Below are 17,514 nucleotides of genomic sequence, written 5' to 3'. Positions count from 1 at the left end.
TTTGGATTTTTCCCGCAAGTTTTCTAAATTCAGAAGGAATATTGAAGGGCTGAGCGAAGATGGGAACGTTGCAGGAAAGAGTCACTGAGGTCAAACATCAGCCATGATCGGAGTGAAAGGCGGAACATGCGCAAGGGGCCGAATGGCCACGCCTACTCCGGTTTCCTATTTTCCAAAGCACGAACTTACCTTTGCGCCTTGTTCTGCCTTCGGCCCGTCCGGTTGCACAGGGGAGCGGTGAGAGCTCCGGAGATCCATCGGCTGCTCTTGCGAGTCAGATCCAGGCTCCCAGCAGCAGGAAACAGGTCTGGGAGGAAACTCCCGACAACAGGCCCCGATCCTCGGCAGGAAAAGACCGGGCACCCTCCGTGCAGCTGAAACATCTCACGGAATCTCTGCCACGGGAAGGATTCACCCGGCCGGTGTTGCAACCTTTACCCGAAGTGTAGCTCCCGATCTCCGGCCTCTCCCCGGGTCCACTCGCTCTCAGCTCCAAACCTCGGACCGATCCGAACATTCAGCATCCCGCCCACTGACACTCCTCAACCAATAGGAGCAAGACTCTCCTACCAGTGCCGCTGATTGGCTGTGAGTGTGTCTGAGGACGGGCTGCTACCGGGAGCTGGAGATGTCAGTCACAGTTTGTTCTCAGAATCAGAGCAAGTTCCCCGAGGCTCAAAGTTCAAAGTCGATTTTATTATCAGAGTTCAGATAAGTCACCACATACATACAACCCCGAGAAGCACTTTGCTGCGGAAATAAGGAGAAAATCTGCAGGATAGTAACTATACCTGGATCAGTGAAAGACCAGCCAGAGTGCAGACGACAACAAACTGTGCAAATGCAAACAAATAAATAGCGATAAATAACAGGAACATGGAATAACCGCAGCGGCTGCCGATGGTTCTCCGGAGCTCTCACCGCTCCCCTGTGCAATCCGAACGGCTGAAAACCAAGGAAGAACAAGGCGCTAAGGTAAACTCGTGCTTTAGAAAATAAGAAACAGGAGGAGGTGTGACTATTCGGCCCCTTGTGCCTGTTCTGCCCCACTCGGAACGTAACACTATAAGACCATAAGACATAGGGGCAGAATTAGGCCATCTGGCCCATCGAGTCTGCTCCGCCGTTCAATCATGGCTGATCCTTTTTTCCCTCCTCACCCCCAGTTCCTGGCCTTCTCCCCGTAACCTTTGATGTCATGTCCAGTCAATAACCTATCAATCTCTGCCTTAAATACACCCAACGAGGTAGCCTCCACAGCTGCATGTGGCAACAAATTCCACAAATTCATCACGCTTTGTCTGAAGACATTTCTCCGATTCTCAGTTTTCAAAGGGCGCCCCTCCTATCCTGAGGCTGTGCCTCTTGTCCGAGACTCTCACACCATGGGAAATATCCTTTCCACATCTACTCTGTCTACCTGTTAATATTCAAAAGGTTTCAATCAGATTCCCCTCACCATTTTGAATTCAACCGAGTACAGACACACAGACATCAAATATTCCTCGTATAATAACCCTTTCATTCCTGGAATCATCCTTGTGAAATTCATCTGTACCCTCTCCATGTCGGACCTTTAACCTCAACACCACTTTCCTGCAATGTCCCCATCAGCGCTGAGCCCCAAAATTAAAAACCCTGTGGAGAAAATTCCAAACTTCCACTGTTGAGGAAATTTCTCCTCATCTCAGTCCTGCTGAGGTGAACTGTGATATTCAGTCTGTGAACCCTGGTTCCACAGTCCAGCCAGGGGAAACATCATTCCTGCCCCGACCCTGTCAATATCCTGTGAGATTGAGCCTGTCCCTTTTACTTCTCTAATTCTGAGACAGGCCCAATGCGATCAGTCTCAGTCAGACCACCTCCGATTTCACTCATTTTGATATGATGTTTGGTTCTGGGAGCATCTCAATGGACGGTAAGTGAGTGTTGTTACCCTCTGTTGTTCCCGAGCCTGATGGTTGAGGGGTAGTAACTGTTCCTGAACCTGGTGTGCGGGAACTGAGGTTCTTGTACCTTCTCCCTGATTGCAGCAGCGAGAAAAGAGCCTGGCCAGGGTGGTGAGCATCCCTGATGGTGGATGCTGCTCTACTCCGACAGCGTTTCATGTCGATGTGCTCAGTGGTTGGGAGGATCCACCCGGGATGTACCGGGCCGAATCCAACACCTTGTGTCGGTTCATCAGGAGGGCGATGAAATAGTCTGATCATCGTGCCAATCTTCGCCTGTCTGGCGGCGAGAGGGCCCCTCCCAGTCTGATCCTTGCTGCATGCCCGGAGATCACTCCCACAGCGCGCTGCCCCGAGATTACTGCAGTGGAGACGAGACGGTCCCTCCCAGTCTGGTCCTTGCTGCATGCCCGGAGATCACTCCCACAGCGCGCTGCCCCGAGATTACTGCATTGGGGACGAGACGGTCACTCGCCTCTTTGCGGACTGTGGGCTGGCGATGATCTGTGGTGAAAGATGCAAGGGCCTGTGCCACAGCAGCTGCGTGACAGAAGTCTCACTGATCCTCGGGTAAAGACATTGCACGGTTTATCCCTGTGAATATTTCATGGCAAATAATGCTTATTTTGATTTTTAAAAACATCAACGTCTGGGCTCTGTCCAGAATTGTGGAAACTGGCCTTTCACTGGAGCTGGGACAGACATGGGTAAAGTCAAAAAGTTTCTTCAGGACTTCACCGACCAAAATAATCTCTTCCACCCTGTGACGTAGAATGTCCAGTCCTGTCCTTTCCCTGCAGCCACGGCATCTGTCTTGTCACAGCACAATATTCTCTCGACATCCCCACTTTCATGGCATGAACTAATTTAATAGTTGTTTAAATAGTTACTTAAACCCGGTTTTATACCCCAGTCTGACTCTCTTTACACCGCGAGAAAAAAAATTAAAAAACTAGCTGCTGGAGGAACCCAATGGATCAGGCAACATCTGAGGGAAATGGCAATCGAGATTTCGGGTTGAGACAGTCCAGCTGAAGGATCTCGACCTGAAAGTCGATTTTACATTTCTCTCCAAAGATGTTGTCTGACGCTCTCAGTCCCTCGAGTTTCTTACTCGAGATTCCAGCATCTGCAGTCTCTTGTGCCTCTCTTTTCAGAACTTGTCCCTTTCAGTCCTGCCTCAGACTGAACCAGGCTCTTCTCTCCGGCTTCATTTCTGTTCTGCTTCTTCTTTAGCCAATCACTCCTATGGAGCACAGGCCGTCAACAGCAGCTCGTCAGAGTCCCCCTGTCCAGGGCGAAGGGTACTGGCCCTGTGGCTTCTCCTTTCACTACACGACTTCAATCGTCTTCCAGGGGAAGGTCCGTCCGATCTCAGGGATGAGGCCTTTGAGTTCGAGTTCTGTGCACTGCCACTTTTCGGGATGAGGTTGCAAACCCAGGCCCAACTCCTCTTCTTTCGCAGCCGGGCGTAGACAGTCCATGACCGAGTTTTCATTTATGTTCTGATCTGTTTAATGTGTTGCTAATCCCACGCTGCGATGGAAATTACCACTATTACTTCCCATTGAACACATCCAGCAACATAATGTTCACTCCCTGAGACTGCAGCGCGCGTAGTGGACAATCGCGGTACTGCAGGGGATCAGCAACTCCCCGAAAGTGAAAGCATTCCGAATCAGCGAGTGCTGGGAGTTAACATGGCTTCGAAAGGACAGGCCGAGAGTTGGACCGAGGAGACAATTTGTCCCGTCTGCCTGGATTTCTTCACCGATCCGGTTATACTGGAGTGCGGACACAACTTCTGTCGCTCTTGTATCACACGGTGTTGGGAAAGGTGGGAGAGAAACTCCTGCCCGGAATGTAGAGAGGAGTTTGCTGACCGCACCCTCAGGGTGAATCGGGCCTTAGCAAATCTGGCCGAAAAAGCTCGAAACCTAAACCTGAATCCGAAAGCGAAGGAAAGTAAACGTCACTGCGAGGAACATGAGGAAGAACTGAAGCTGTTTTGTGAAACGGACAAGACACTGATCTGTCTGGTCTGTAGAGACTCGCAGGAACACAGAGAGCACCGCTTCAAGCCGATTAAAGAAGCTGTTAAAATCTGCAAGGTAAATCTAACCCTGAATCGATACTCACTCCATCCTCAACACCGCCATAACCTCCATAACCAACATATCGTTCTTCGCAACATATCGTTCCCCATCCCCAAAGGGATTCCACCACCAAGCACATCTTTCCCTCCAACAACCCCCCTCCACTCCCTCCCCACAAGTCTCCAGGATCTGTAGGGATCGCTGTCTACATAACTCCCTTATCCACCAGATCCTCTCCACTGATCTCCCTCCTGTCACTGATGCCTGCGAGCGGGACAATTGCAACATCTGATTCCTGCACCTCCTCCCTCGTCATCACGCAGGACCCAATCAGTCGCATTCCTCCCGTTTCTAACATGATCGATTATCCTCTCGTATCAGATTCCTTCTTCTCCAGCCCTTTACCTCTTCCAACTGTCCCCTCTCAGCTTCTCACTTCATCACCCTCCCCCACGTTCCCCCTCACGTTGTCTCACCCGTCACCTGTCAGCTGGTTCTCATCCCCAACCTTTATATTCTGGCTTCTGTCCCATTCCTTCCCAGTCCTAATGAAGGGTCTCATCCCGAAACACCGACTGTTTATTTCCCCTGCATAGATGCTACCTGACTCACTGAGTTCCTCCGGCATTTTGTGTGAAAATCGGGTTTGATCACCTGTTTCTTTTGATGCATCTTTGTTTCTATTTCCTTCACTCTCTGACTTCCAGGATCAGCTAAAATCTTCCTTAGACTCTCTCACAAAAAAAAATCAGACTTCCAGGAAAAGGAGCAGCAACAGAAAGAGAAGATATCCGGAGTTCGGGTGAGGCTTCCTGAGCGGAATTTCTGATATTACTGTCGAGTTTTGCTCCATTTAATGCAGAATAGCCGAGTATCGCAGCTCCAGTGACCTAGGTTCGATCCTGCCCTCTGCTGCTGTCTGTGTGGAGTTTGCATGCTCTCCCTGTGGCCATGACAGTTTCAGACACTTTCCAAGGACAAGCTGGATAAATGGTTAATTAAAGTTATCCCTGTGAGGGTGGGGAAGGGTGAATGTGAATCAGGTGGGAGTTAATGGGTCAATGGGGAGAATAGGTTTCAGGAAAACGTGAGGGAATGGGGTTGATGGGAATGTCTCAGAAGTAGTATAGACCCAAATGGACCGAATGGTCACCTTGATGTCATAAGGAAATACAACACAACAATACAGTAAACTAATCTTCACCTTTCATTTGACAGAAACAGTCACACAGCCTTCAATCCCACATCACATCCCAGTTTGCTGAACTGCGCCAGATTATCACTGAGAAAGAGCAGAGTTTACTCAGGGATCTCAGGGAAGAAGAGAAGAGGATTCTCAACCCAATGGAGAAAAATCTTCTTAAGATTCAAGAGAATATCAGGATTATTCAGGAGGAAATCTCAGAGTTAAAGGAACAGATAGATCAAAAAGACGGTGTGATATTTCTCAAGGTGAGGGATTACATTTCAATTTTTAATTTAAAATTGAACTAAATGAACAGTGGTATATTTGAAATAAACACAGCACAGCGGCCAATTCTACCAAATCAATTGCCGCTGCTGGTGTCCTCACACAGAGTGTTAGACAGATCGGAGACAGATATTCGATTCTTTATCAGCAACATACAATATTTAAGCAATGAAATTTCAGCATAATACATCGTAAATTAAACTGCAATGAATCGGTCAACATAAGATATGGCATCTGCCAGTCGCAGGCTCAAAACAGCCCAGAGCAAAGTACAAATATGTAACTTATTCCCTTCACTTTTACCACGTCCCCACTCACGTGACTGATTATCGTAATAAACACATAACACAGAATACAATGCTGACAGAAAACAGATGTGTTGCTCCTACACACAGCATTTACAAATGTCAATAAACTGTTTCTCACCGACACATGATGCAACTATTCAGGGTTGTTGTTTCCCCAAAACTGGACTTCCACAACTTCTGTACATCCCAGGACAGAATGTAATCTTTTCTGAAATGATTTACTCTGATCATAACACGGAGGTGCTGATTGTGTCTTTAATTACCTCATTAAATATCCTCTAAAACTCCCATTAACACCCAGTTCCAGTCATAGGCTGTGAGTATGTCTGGTGCGGTGGGTGTGAGGGTCTCTCTGTCAATCAGTGAGAACAAAGAATGTGACCCACACATCAGACTTAACCTCCACATCCGGTTTCCATCAGATTACGGAAACTTACACTGTTTCTACCTTTTCAGATAAGTTTTACATGGGATTGTGTCCCATTCTCTGTCATGAGCAGGCCATTCGGTCCATCTTCTATCAATTTCCCCTCTGTACAAGCCTCCTGCCACCTACTCACCACAACCAGCAACAGTGCCCTGAACTCCCTGGTCCCTCACGTGTTTATCCATCCTCCCCATTACATTCAATCTCTGCTCATCCATTTCAACCACCACTGTGGCACTGAGTTCCACATCCTCTTCACTAAATTTCTTGTGGGATTTACTAAAAACCTCCTGGCATTTTATCTTGGACTGAAGGTCTCCCCATAAATAGAAACATAGAAACAAAGAAAACCTACAGCACAATACAGTCTCTTTGGCCCACAATGCTGTGCCGAACATCTACTCACTTTAGAAATTACCTCGAGTTACCCATAGCTTTCTATTTTTCCAAGCTCCATGTACCTGTGTAGGAGTCTTGTGAAAGACCCTATCGCATCCGCCTCCACCTTCGTTGCCGGCAGCTCATTCCACCCATTCCAAAACACTTACCCGACATCTCCTCCGTACTACTTCCAAGCACCTGTGTCCTCTCGTGTGAGCCATAATGAGGTACTTTTTCCACCTTAGCGCAATCAAATCCATCACTAATCTTAAATTGTTCCATTTAATCATTCTGACGCCTTATCCAGATGGTAATGCACAGCCTGTCCTGCCTTTCCTGTAAGTTTCATCCTCTCAGTAATGGTCTAACTTTCAGAAACTTTCCCTGTAATTTACCCCGTGGTTCTGTATTGCTGGTGTGTGTTTGTGACTGTAGGAATGGGAATTTCCAACACCTTGTAATGATTTGGATGAAATTCAGGATGTGGACTGTAAGTCCAAGTCGAATCAGATTTGTGCTTTATTATTTCAGGAGGAAGCTTGTCGGAACAGGAGGTAGGACATGGTCTTTACTGAAACCCTCTATGGATTTGTGAAATACTTCAAAATTCCAGTTTATCACCAGCAGTTTAACATTTACAGAATCAGTGACGATGTCCAGGAATTGTCAGTGACAGATGAGGCCCTACCAGTTGAAAAATTCGATCGCTTCTATTTGTTGAACACAGTGCTGAGAGAAACACTTGATGCCATTAACCGAGGTAAAACTTACAGAGATTTATTTCTTCTTGTTTATGAGACACAATTAAGTTACATCTGAGGCAAGCATTGGCTGTAATAATGGGGTGAAAGGGAACTAATGTTTATTCCAAATCAACTGCACCGAGTGGGGGCAATCACTGTTACATGGTCAGCTGGAGATGTCAGACCCCTGGACACACCAGCACAGGGTCACAATACAACCAATACACGGGACTGGTAGATGAACCATTGTGTCCTGATACCAGGCACACTGCACTAACACGCCAAAACATGAGCTTGAGTCCTTCCACAAGAGCTGGGAATTTAATACTGACTTAATGATATTGTAGGGAATAAAAGCGGGCATCAGTGTGGTTACCAGGATTGTCAGGAAAATACACAAGTCCTTCGTGCGCTGTGAGTGCAGACTCTGACTGACACAGGTCTTCACCCCACCCCCTCCTGAACCCGCAACTCTCACTGATGTTAGATGGAGAAGCGGGGAGCTGTACTGACAGGGGACTCAATCGTCAGGGGAACAGACAGTAGAATCTGTGGATGTGAAGGGGATACCTGAATGTTATGTTGCCTCCTGGGTGCCAGGGTCAGGGATGTCTCGGATCGTGTTTGCAGCAATTTAGAGAGGGAGGGAAAAGAGCCAGATATCTTGGTAAATTTTGGGACAATGACATTGGAAGTAAAAGCAAAGAGGTCCTGAAAATAGAATTTGGAGAGCTTGGTAGAAAGCTCAGAAGCAGCACCCCCAGGGTTGTAATTTCTGGATTGCTGCCTGTGCCACGTGCTGGTGAGGGTAGAAACAGGATAATTTGACAGATAAACATGGCTGAGAAGATGGTGCTGGGGACAGGGATTCAGGTTCTTGGATCATTGGGATCTGTTCTGGTGGAGGAATGACCTGCTCAAAAGGGATGGGTCGCACCTGGACCTGAGGGAGACAATATTCTCAGAGAGGTTTGATAGAGCTGTTGGGTAGGATTTAAACTAATTTGGTGGGGGTGGGGTTGGAAATTGGAGTGAAGGGATAGGACTTCTGGTAAAAATGCAAAATAGCGTGCAGTCAGACTGTCAGGGCGGACAGATGAGAGGACAAAATGGCAGCCAGCAGGGTGAGTATCAGTGCATTACGGATGCAGAATAAAAAAGTGTAGCAGATACAGTACACAAAGTGTTATATCTCAATGCATGGAGTTATATCTCAATCACGGAATCGTGGCTGAAGGATGGTTATAGTTGGGATCTGAATGTTCAAGGTTACACAATGTATCGGAGGAGGGAAGGAAGGAAGGCTAATGGGGTGACGCGGCTCTGCTGGTAAATCAGCTGCAAGATGTTGTATCTTGTGGGTTGAGGTAAGGAACTGGAAAAGTAAAAATGACACTGACACCAGTGATATACAGGCCTCCCAACAGTCAGGGGTTGAGGCCCACAAATTACAACTGGAAATAGAAAACGCTGATGAAAAGGACAATGTTATGATAATCATGGGAGATTTCAACATGCAGGTCAATTGGGAAAATCAGGTTGGTAAAGGATCTCAAGAGAGTGAGTTTGTTGAATGCAATGTGATGGCTTTCTAGAGCAGTTTGTCGTTGAGCCTACTCGGGGAACAGCTCTACTGGATTGGGTGTTATGTATTGAACAAGAGGTGAGTAGTTAAAAGAAACCTTAGGAAGCAGTGCTCACAACATGACTGAGTTCAACTTGAAATTTGATGAGCAGAAAGTAAAGTCTGTCATTGTAGTATTTCAGAGAAGTGAAAGAAATTACAGTGGTCTGAGAGAGGAGTTGGCCAAAGCAAATTGGAAGGAGATGTTGGCAGGGATGAGAGCAGAGCAGAAATGGTGTCAGTTTCTGAGAAAATGAGGAAGGTGAAGGATAGGTGTATTCCAAAAATAAACAAATACTCAAATGGCAAAATAGTATAACCGTGGCTGACAAGAGAAATAATGTCAGAGGGGTGCAGGCGGAAGACGTGATGGACGAGAAGGTCGGCTGTTCTCCGAGCTGTAGGGAGTTTGGGAAGGGCTATGAAGTGCACCGCTCTGGAGAAGCCGTCCACCACGGTGAGTACGGCAGTGTTCCCATCTAAAGGAGGTAGTCCCGTAACAAAATCCAGCGTGATGTGAGACCAGCGGCGGCTCGGGACAGGTAGGGGACGAAGCAATCCAGCAGGTGGTCGGTGGGAGGCTTTTCCACGGGTGCAAGCAGAACAGACAGAGACAAAGGAACGGGAGTGTCCAAGGAGGGCCAGCAGACATGTCTCTTCAGGAGGGTCAGAGTCCGATCGATCCCGGGATGGCAGGCGAAACGAGACGTGTGCCCCCACTGGAGAACCTGAGATCGAACGGAATCGGTGACAAAGAGGAGATTGGGAGATCCGTTGCCTGGGTCAGTTGAGTCCGTTGGGCCTCCGTGACTCTGGACTCGATCTCCCAGGTGAGTGCAGCCACTACACAGGATGGTGGAAGGATGGTCTCGGGGTTGGGAAGTTCCTTCTCGGAAATGTATTGACGGGACAGACCATCGGGCTTCCCGTTCTTGGACCCCGGACGATAGGTGAGGGTGAACCTGCACCGGCCAAAACATAATGCCCCGCGGGCTTGGCGGGAATTCGGGCGTTATGCGGTTTGGATGTATGCGAGGATCTTGCGTTCGCTCCAGATGATGAACGGATGTTCCGCTCCCTCCCGTCAGTGCCTCCACTCCTCCAAAGCGAGTTTGACCGCCAGTAACTCCCGGTTCCCTACGTCGTAAGTTCATTCGGCGGGAGACCGCTGGCGAGAAAGGAAGGCACTGGGATAAAGTTTCTGATCAGGACCTGAACTTTGGGAGAGGAGCGCTCCCACCCCAGAGTCGGAGGCGTCGACATCCACCATGAATCGACAAGACGGGTCTGGTTCGACTAGGATGGGAGCGGAGGTGACACGTCTCTTCAGCTCTGAGAACGCTGAGTCAGCTTCGGGGTCCCAATGGAAAGGGGTCCTCGGTGGGTAAGGGGCGCCGCCACCCGACCATACTCCCTGATGAACCGGCGATAGAAGTTCGCGAAGCCCAGAAATGGCTGGAGTTGCCTGCTTGTCGTGGGTCATGACCGCTCGGCAAACGCCCGGATCTTCTCGGGATCCGCTCTCGGTGATGGACCTTGAGAAGCTGACTGAGGGGGCATGGAACTCACACTTCTCAGCTTTAACGAATAATCTGTTCTCCCAAAGCCTCCGTAGAAACTAACTGACATGATGGCTGTGTTCCTGGAAACTGCTGGAGAAGATGAGGATGCCATCCAGATAAACAAATACAAAACGGTTAATAAAATCACTTAGGATATTATTAATCAGGGCTTGGAAGATTAGCGGGGGCATTGATGAGGCCGAATGGCATGACCAGGAATTCGAAGTGGCCTAGAGTGGTGTTGAGTGCCGTTTTCCACTCGTCTCCCTCCCTCCCAGATGGCAGGCGCTTCGTGGGTCCCACCTGGAGAAGATGGTGGCTCCGTGAAGTGGTTGGAAAGTGGAGTTTATGAGGGGCAGTGGATACTCGTTCTTTATGGTTTATAATTTGGGCCTCGCTAGTCGATGGACGACGTAGTGAACCAACCCTGTTCCACACAAAGAAGATCCCTGCGCCCGCCGGGGAGGATGAGGGTCGGGTAATGCCCGCCGCGAGAGATTCACTGATGTAATCCTCCATTACTTCCCTCTCTGGTCAGGACATGTTATAGAGCCGACTGGTGGGGAGAGGAGCTCCGGGGAGAAGGTCAATAGCACAATCGTATGGTCGGAGTGGAGGCAGGGAAAGGGCCCGGTGCATACTAAACACCTGCCCCAGGTCGTGGTACTCCGCTGGAGCCCCGGACGTGTCAGGGGGTTCAGCGGCAGACGAGGTCGCGGTGGCTTTTACAGGGGAAAGGGCCGACTGTAGACAAGCGGAGTGACAAAACGGACTCCAGCCGGCTATCTTCCCAGTGGACCAATCAATGTGGGAGTTATGGCGGCTTATCCAGGGATACCCAAGAACTATAGGAGCTTGAGGAGAGGAAATTAGGTGAAATTGTACCTGTTCCCGATGGTTCACAGAGAGAACCAAAGACAGTGGTGGTGGTCAGTGAGTGACTCGGGCCAGACGTCTTCCGTCCAGTGCCCGGGCCTCCAGAGGGGTACTCAACGGCTCCCGAGGAATTCCGGCCCGGGAAGCTGTGACTTCATCCAACAGATCTCCCTCGGCACCGGAGTCCACCAAGGCGGACAGAGACAGGGGCTGTTGGTGGTAGTTTTCAGTAGCTTGGATCTGCATCCGGGTTTGGGGGACGGAAGGGAATGTTGTCTGACTCTCCTTTCTACTGGTGAGCCCTCCCTTTTGGCCGAAGGGAACAGGTAGCACGGAAATGGCCAGTTCGTTCTGTTACTCAAAGCGACTGAGGAGAACCCAAGTGCAGGACTCAGGCACGGAGATTGAGTTGGGATGCTTGCGCAGACGTGAACTTTGAACAGCGAGCAGGAGGAATCTTGACACGGAGCTCTGATATGGAGTCTGGACACGGAGACGGGGTTTTCAGATAATATCTGGAGCTGAAATTGGGGCACGATAGGGGATTAACCATCGGGAGCCTGACAGCATGAACTGATTTAATAGCTGCTTTAAATATTTACTTAACCCCGGTTTTACAGTCCAGTCTGTCTCTCTTAAACCCGGAGGAAAACAAATTCAAGCGGCTAGAGGAACTGAGCGGGTCAGGCAGCATCTGTGGAGGGAAATGGAGAATCGACATTTCGGAATGAATGATCTCGACCTTGAAAGTCGATTGTACATTCCTCTCCACAGATTCTGCCTGACATAGAAACATAGAAACTAGGTGCAGGAGTAGACCATTCGGCCCTTCGAGCCTGCACCGCCATTCAGTATGATCATGACTGATCATCCAACTCAGAACCCTGTACCTGCTTTCTCTCCATACCCCCTGATCCCTTTAGCGACAAGGGCCATATCTAACTTCCTCTTAAATATAGCCAATGAACCAGCCTCAACTGTTTCCTGTTGCAGAGAATTCCACAGATTCACCACTCTCTGTGTGAAGAACTTTTTCCTCATCTCGCTCCTAAAAGGCTTCCTCTTTTTCTTTAAACTGTGACCCCTCGTTCTGGACTTCCCCAACATCGGAAACAATCTTCCTGCATCTAGCCTGTCCAATCCCTTTAGAATTTTATACGTTTCAATAAGATCCCCCCTCAATCTTCAAAATTCTAGTGAGTATAAGCCTAGTCGATCCAGTCTTTCTTCATATGAAAGTCCTGCCATCCCAGGAATCAATCTGGTGAACCTTCTTTGTACTCCCGCTATGGCAAGAATGTCTTTCCTCAGATTAGGGGACCAAAACTGCACACAATACTCCAGGTGCGGTCACACCAAGGCCCTGTACAACTGCGGTAGAACCTCCCTGCTCCTGTACTCAAATCCTTTTGCTATGAATGTCAACATACCATTTGCCTTTTTCACCGCCTGCTGTACCTGCATGCCCACCTTCAATGACTGGTGTACAATGACACCCAGGACTCGTTGCACCTCCCCTTTTCCTAATTGGCCACCATTCAGATAATAATCTGTTTTCCTGTTCTTGCAACCAAAGTGGATATCTCACATTTATCCACATTAAATTGCATCTGCCATGAATTTGCCCACTCACCTAACCTATCTAAGTCACCCTGCATCCTCCTCACAACTAACACCGCCGCCCAGCTTCGTGTCATCCGCAAACTTGGAGATGCTGCATTTAATTCCCTCGTCTAAATCCTGAATATATATTGTAAACAACTGGGGTCCCAGCACTGAGCCTTGCGGTACCCCGCTAGTCACTGCTCAGTTTCTCTGGCATCATGTTTCCTACTCGAGAATCCAGCATCTGCAGTCTCTTGTGCCTCTCTTTTCAGAATTTGCCCCTTTCAGTCCTGCCTCAGACTGAACCAGGCTTTTCTGTCCGTTTTCATTTCTGTTCTGCTTCTTCTTTAGCCCATCACGCCACCGGGACACAAGCTCGCCAGATTCCTCTGCCCAGGGCCGTGATTTGATCGGGCCTGTGGCTCCCCTCTATCCACACGATTCAATCGTCTTCCAGCGGAAGGTCCTTCCGATCCCAGGGATGAGGCCTTTAGAGATTTAGTTGACGTTTCTGTCGCACTGGGCTTTTACGGGATGGGGTTGCTAGAACCATGCCTAACACTCCTCCGTTCGTAGCCGGGCTTAGGCAGTCCATAGCCGAGTTTTCATTTCTGTTAGGAACTACTGAATGTGTTTCTGATCCCACGCTGATATGGAAATGGCCACAATTCTTTCCCACTGAACATACGCAGTGACATAATATTCATTCCCCGAGTCTGCTGCGCGCGTAGTGGACAATCGCGGTACTGCAGGCGATCAGCAGCTCCCCGAAAGTGAAAGCATTCTGAATCAGGAAGTGCTGGAGTTAACATGGCTTCGAAAAGAAAGGCCGAGAGTTGGACCGAGGAGGTAATTTGTCCCGTCTGCCTGGATTTCTTCACCGATCCGGTATCACTGGGGTGCGGACACAACTTCTGTCGCTCTTGTATCACACGGTGTTGGGAAAGGGAGGAGAGAAACCCCTGCCCGGAATGTAGAGAGGAGTTTGCTGACCGCAGCCTCAGGGTGAATCGGGCCTTAGCAAATCTGGCTGAAAAAGCTCGAAATATAAACCTGAATCCCAAAGGGAAGGAAAGTAAACTTCACTGCGAGGAACATGAGGAAGAACTGAAGCTGTTTTGTGAAACGGACAAGACACTGATCTGTGTGGTCTGTGCGGTTGCGCAGCAACACAGACAGCACCGCTTCATGCCGATTAAAGAAGCTGTTACACTCTGCAAGGTAAAACTAACTCGAATTTGATTCTCACCCCATCGTCTATTGTCCACGACACGAGCCTCCATAAACAACATATCCCCCCACCGTTCGCCATCTTCAATCGGTTTCTACCACGAAGCACAGGCCCACTCCCACCCTCCACCACTACAACACTCCGCGCTCTATAGGGATCGCTCTCTACATAACTCCCTTTTATCCACTCGCTCCTCCCCACTGATCTCCCTCCTGACACCGATACCTGCAAACGGGACAAGTGCTACACCTGACTCCTATCAACCCCTGCCTCACCACCATTCAGGGCTCCAAACAGCCCCAAATTCTCCCCGTTTCTTCCATGGTCGATTGTCCTCTCGTATTAGATTCCTTCTTCTCCAGCCCTGACCTCTTCCACCTGTCCCCTCTCTGCTTCTCACTTCATCACCCCCCGCCGCGTTCCCCCTCACGTTGTCTCACCCGTCACCTGTCAGCTGGTTCTCATCCCCAACCTATTTATTCTGGCTTCTGCCCCATTCCTTCCCAGTCCTAATGAAGGGTCTCATCCCGAAACACCGACTGTTTATTTCCCCTGAATAGATGCTGCCTGACTCATTGAGTTCCTCCGGCATTTTGTGTGATAATCGGGTTTGATCACCTGTTTCTTTTGATGCATCTTTGTCTCTATTTCCTTCACTCTCGAACTTCCAGGATCAGCTAAAATCTTCCTTAGACTTTCTCACAAAAAAGAAATCAGACTTCCAGGAAAAGGAGCAGCAACAGAAAGAGAAGATTTCCGGAGTTCGGGTGAGGCTTCCTGAGCGGAATTTCTGATATTACTGTCGAGTTTTGCTCCTTTTAATGCAGAAGAGCCGAGTATCGCAGCTCCAGTGACCTGGGTCCGATCCTGACCTCTGCTGCTGTCTGTGTGGAGTTTGCATGCTCTCCCTGTGGCCATGACGGTTTTAGACACATCACAAGAACATGCTGGTTAAATGGTTAATTACAATTAACCCTGTGAAGGTGATGGAGAGTGTGTGTGAATTAGGTGGGAGTTAATGGGTCAATGAGGGAGAATAGGTTTCAGGAAAACTTGATGGAATGGGATTGACGGGAATGTCTCAGAAGTAGTATGGACCCCAATGGACTGAATGGTCACCTTCATGTCATAAGGAAATGCAACACAGCAATGCAGTAAACTAATCTTCACCTTTCATTCGACAGAAACAGTCACACAGCGTTCAGTCCCACATCACATCCCAGTTTGCTGAACTGCACCAGATTATCACTGAGAAAGAGCAGAGCTTACTCAGGGATCTCAGGGAAGAAGAGGCGAGGATTCTAAATCCAATGGAGAAAAATCTTCTTAAGATTCAAGAGAATATAAGGATAATTCAGGAGGAAATCTCAAAGTTAAAGGAACAGATGGATCAGAAAGATGGTGTGATATTTCTCAAGGTGAGGGATTACATTTTAATTTATTTCTGTCAAATTGAACTAAATGAACAGTGGTATATTTGAAATAAACACAGCACAGCGGCCAATTCTACCAAATCAATTACCACTGCTGGTGTCCTCACACAGAGTGTTCTCCTTGCATGAGGAACCTCCAATCACTCCGCTAATGACATTCTAAAATGTCGGAGACAGATATTTCATCCTTTATCAGCAACATACAATATTTAAGCGATGAATTTTCTGCATAATTAATCATAAATTAAATTGCAATTAATCTGTCAACAAAAGATATGACATCTGCCAGTCCCAGGCTCAAAACAGCCCAGAACAAAGTACGAATACGTAACTTATTCCCTTCGCTTTTACCATGTCCCCACTCAACTGACTGGTTTTCGTAATAAACACGTAACTCAGAATACAATGCAGACAGAAAACAAACGTGTTGCTCTTACACACAGCATTTACAAATAGCAGTAAACTGTTTCTCACCAGACAATTGATGCAACTATTCAGGGTTGTTGTTGTCCCAAAACTGGACTTCCACAACTTCTGTACATCCCAGGACAGAATGCAATCTTCTCTGAAATGATTTACTCTGATCATAACACAGAGCTGCTGATTGTGTCCTTAATTACCACATTAAATATCCTCTAAAACTTCCATTAACTCCCAGTTCCAATCACAGGCTGTGAGTGTGTCTGGTGCGGTGGGTGAGAGGGTCTCTCTGTCAATCAGTGAGAACAAAGAACTTGACCCACACATCAGACTTATCATCCATGTCCGGTTTCTGTCAGATTAGGGAAACCTTCCATGTTTCTTTAATTTTTCGTTTAAATTTCACATTAGAAACGTAGAGATATAAACATTGAAAACTTACAGCACAATACAGGCCCTTCAGTCATCAGATTGCGGAAACTTTCACTGTCTCTACTTCTTTGGATAAGTTTTACATGGGATTGTGTCCCATTTTCTGTCATGAGCAGGCCATTAGGTCCATCTTCTATCAATTTCCCTGGCCGCTCACGTGTTTATCCAACCTCCCCATTACATTCAATCTCTGCTGTTCCATTTCAACCACTCCTGTGGCACTGAGTTCTACATCATCTTAATTAAATTTCTTGTGGGATTTATTAAAAACCACCTGGCATTTTATCTTTGGCTGAAGGTCTCCCCATAAATAGAAACATAGAAACAAAGAAAACCTGCAGCACAATACAGTCTCTTTGGCCCACAATGCTGTGTCGAACATCCACTGACTTTAGAAATTACCTCGAGATAACCATAGCACTCTATTTTTCCAAGCTCCATGTACCTGTGTAGGAGTCTCTTGAAAGACCCTATCGCATCCACCTCCACCTTCGTTGCCGGCAGCTCATTCCACCCATTCCAAAACACTTACCCGACATCTCCTCTGTACTACTTCCAAGCACCTATGTCCTCTCGTGTTCGCCATAATGAGGTACTTTATTCACCTTCGCGCAAGCAAATCCATCACTAATCTTAAATTGTTCCATCTTATCATTCTGACGCCTTATCCAGATGGTAATGCACAGCCTGTCCTGTCTTTCCTGTAAGTTTCATCCTCTCAGTATTGGTCTAACTTTCAGAAACTTTTCCTGTAATTTTCCCCATGGTTCTGTATTGCTGGTGTGTGTTTGTGACTGTAGGAATGGGAATTTCCAACACCTTGTAATAAGTTGGATGAAATTCATGATGTGGACAGTAGGTCCAAGTCTAATCGGATTTGTGTTTTTATTTATTTCAGGAGGAAGCTCATCGGAACAGGAGGTAGGACATGCTCTTTACTGAAACCCTGTATGGAT

General features: G+C 47.9%; 1 protein-coding gene across 1 annotated transcript in view; it reads left to right on the top strand.

The window, feature by feature from the left end:
* The first annotated feature begins 13,852 nt into the window (after positions 1 to 13,852).
* Positions 13,853 to 17,514, top strand: part of LOC140722022 (nuclear factor 7, brain-like) — a 47,387-nt gene continuing 43,725 nt past the window's right edge. The window contains exons 1-4 of the mRNA XM_073036834.1: positions 13,853 to 14,263; positions 14,945 to 15,040; positions 15,458 to 15,691; positions 17,457 to 17,479. Coding sequence (XP_072892935.1) covers positions 13,853 to 14,263; positions 14,945 to 15,040; positions 15,458 to 15,691; positions 17,457 to 17,479 — 764 coding nt within the window. The remainder of the gene's footprint in view (positions 14,264 to 14,944; positions 15,041 to 15,457; positions 15,692 to 17,456; positions 17,480 to 17,514) is intronic.

Source organism: Hemitrygon akajei, unplaced genomic scaffold, assembly GCF_048418815.1.
Source record: "Hemitrygon akajei unplaced genomic scaffold, sHemAka1.3 Scf000067, whole genome shotgun sequence".
In the NCBI taxonomy this organism is placed as follows: Eukaryota; Metazoa; Chordata; class Chondrichthyes; order Myliobatiformes; family Dasyatidae; genus Hemitrygon; species Hemitrygon akajei.
This window is presented reverse-complemented; position numbering and strand designations above follow the sequence as displayed.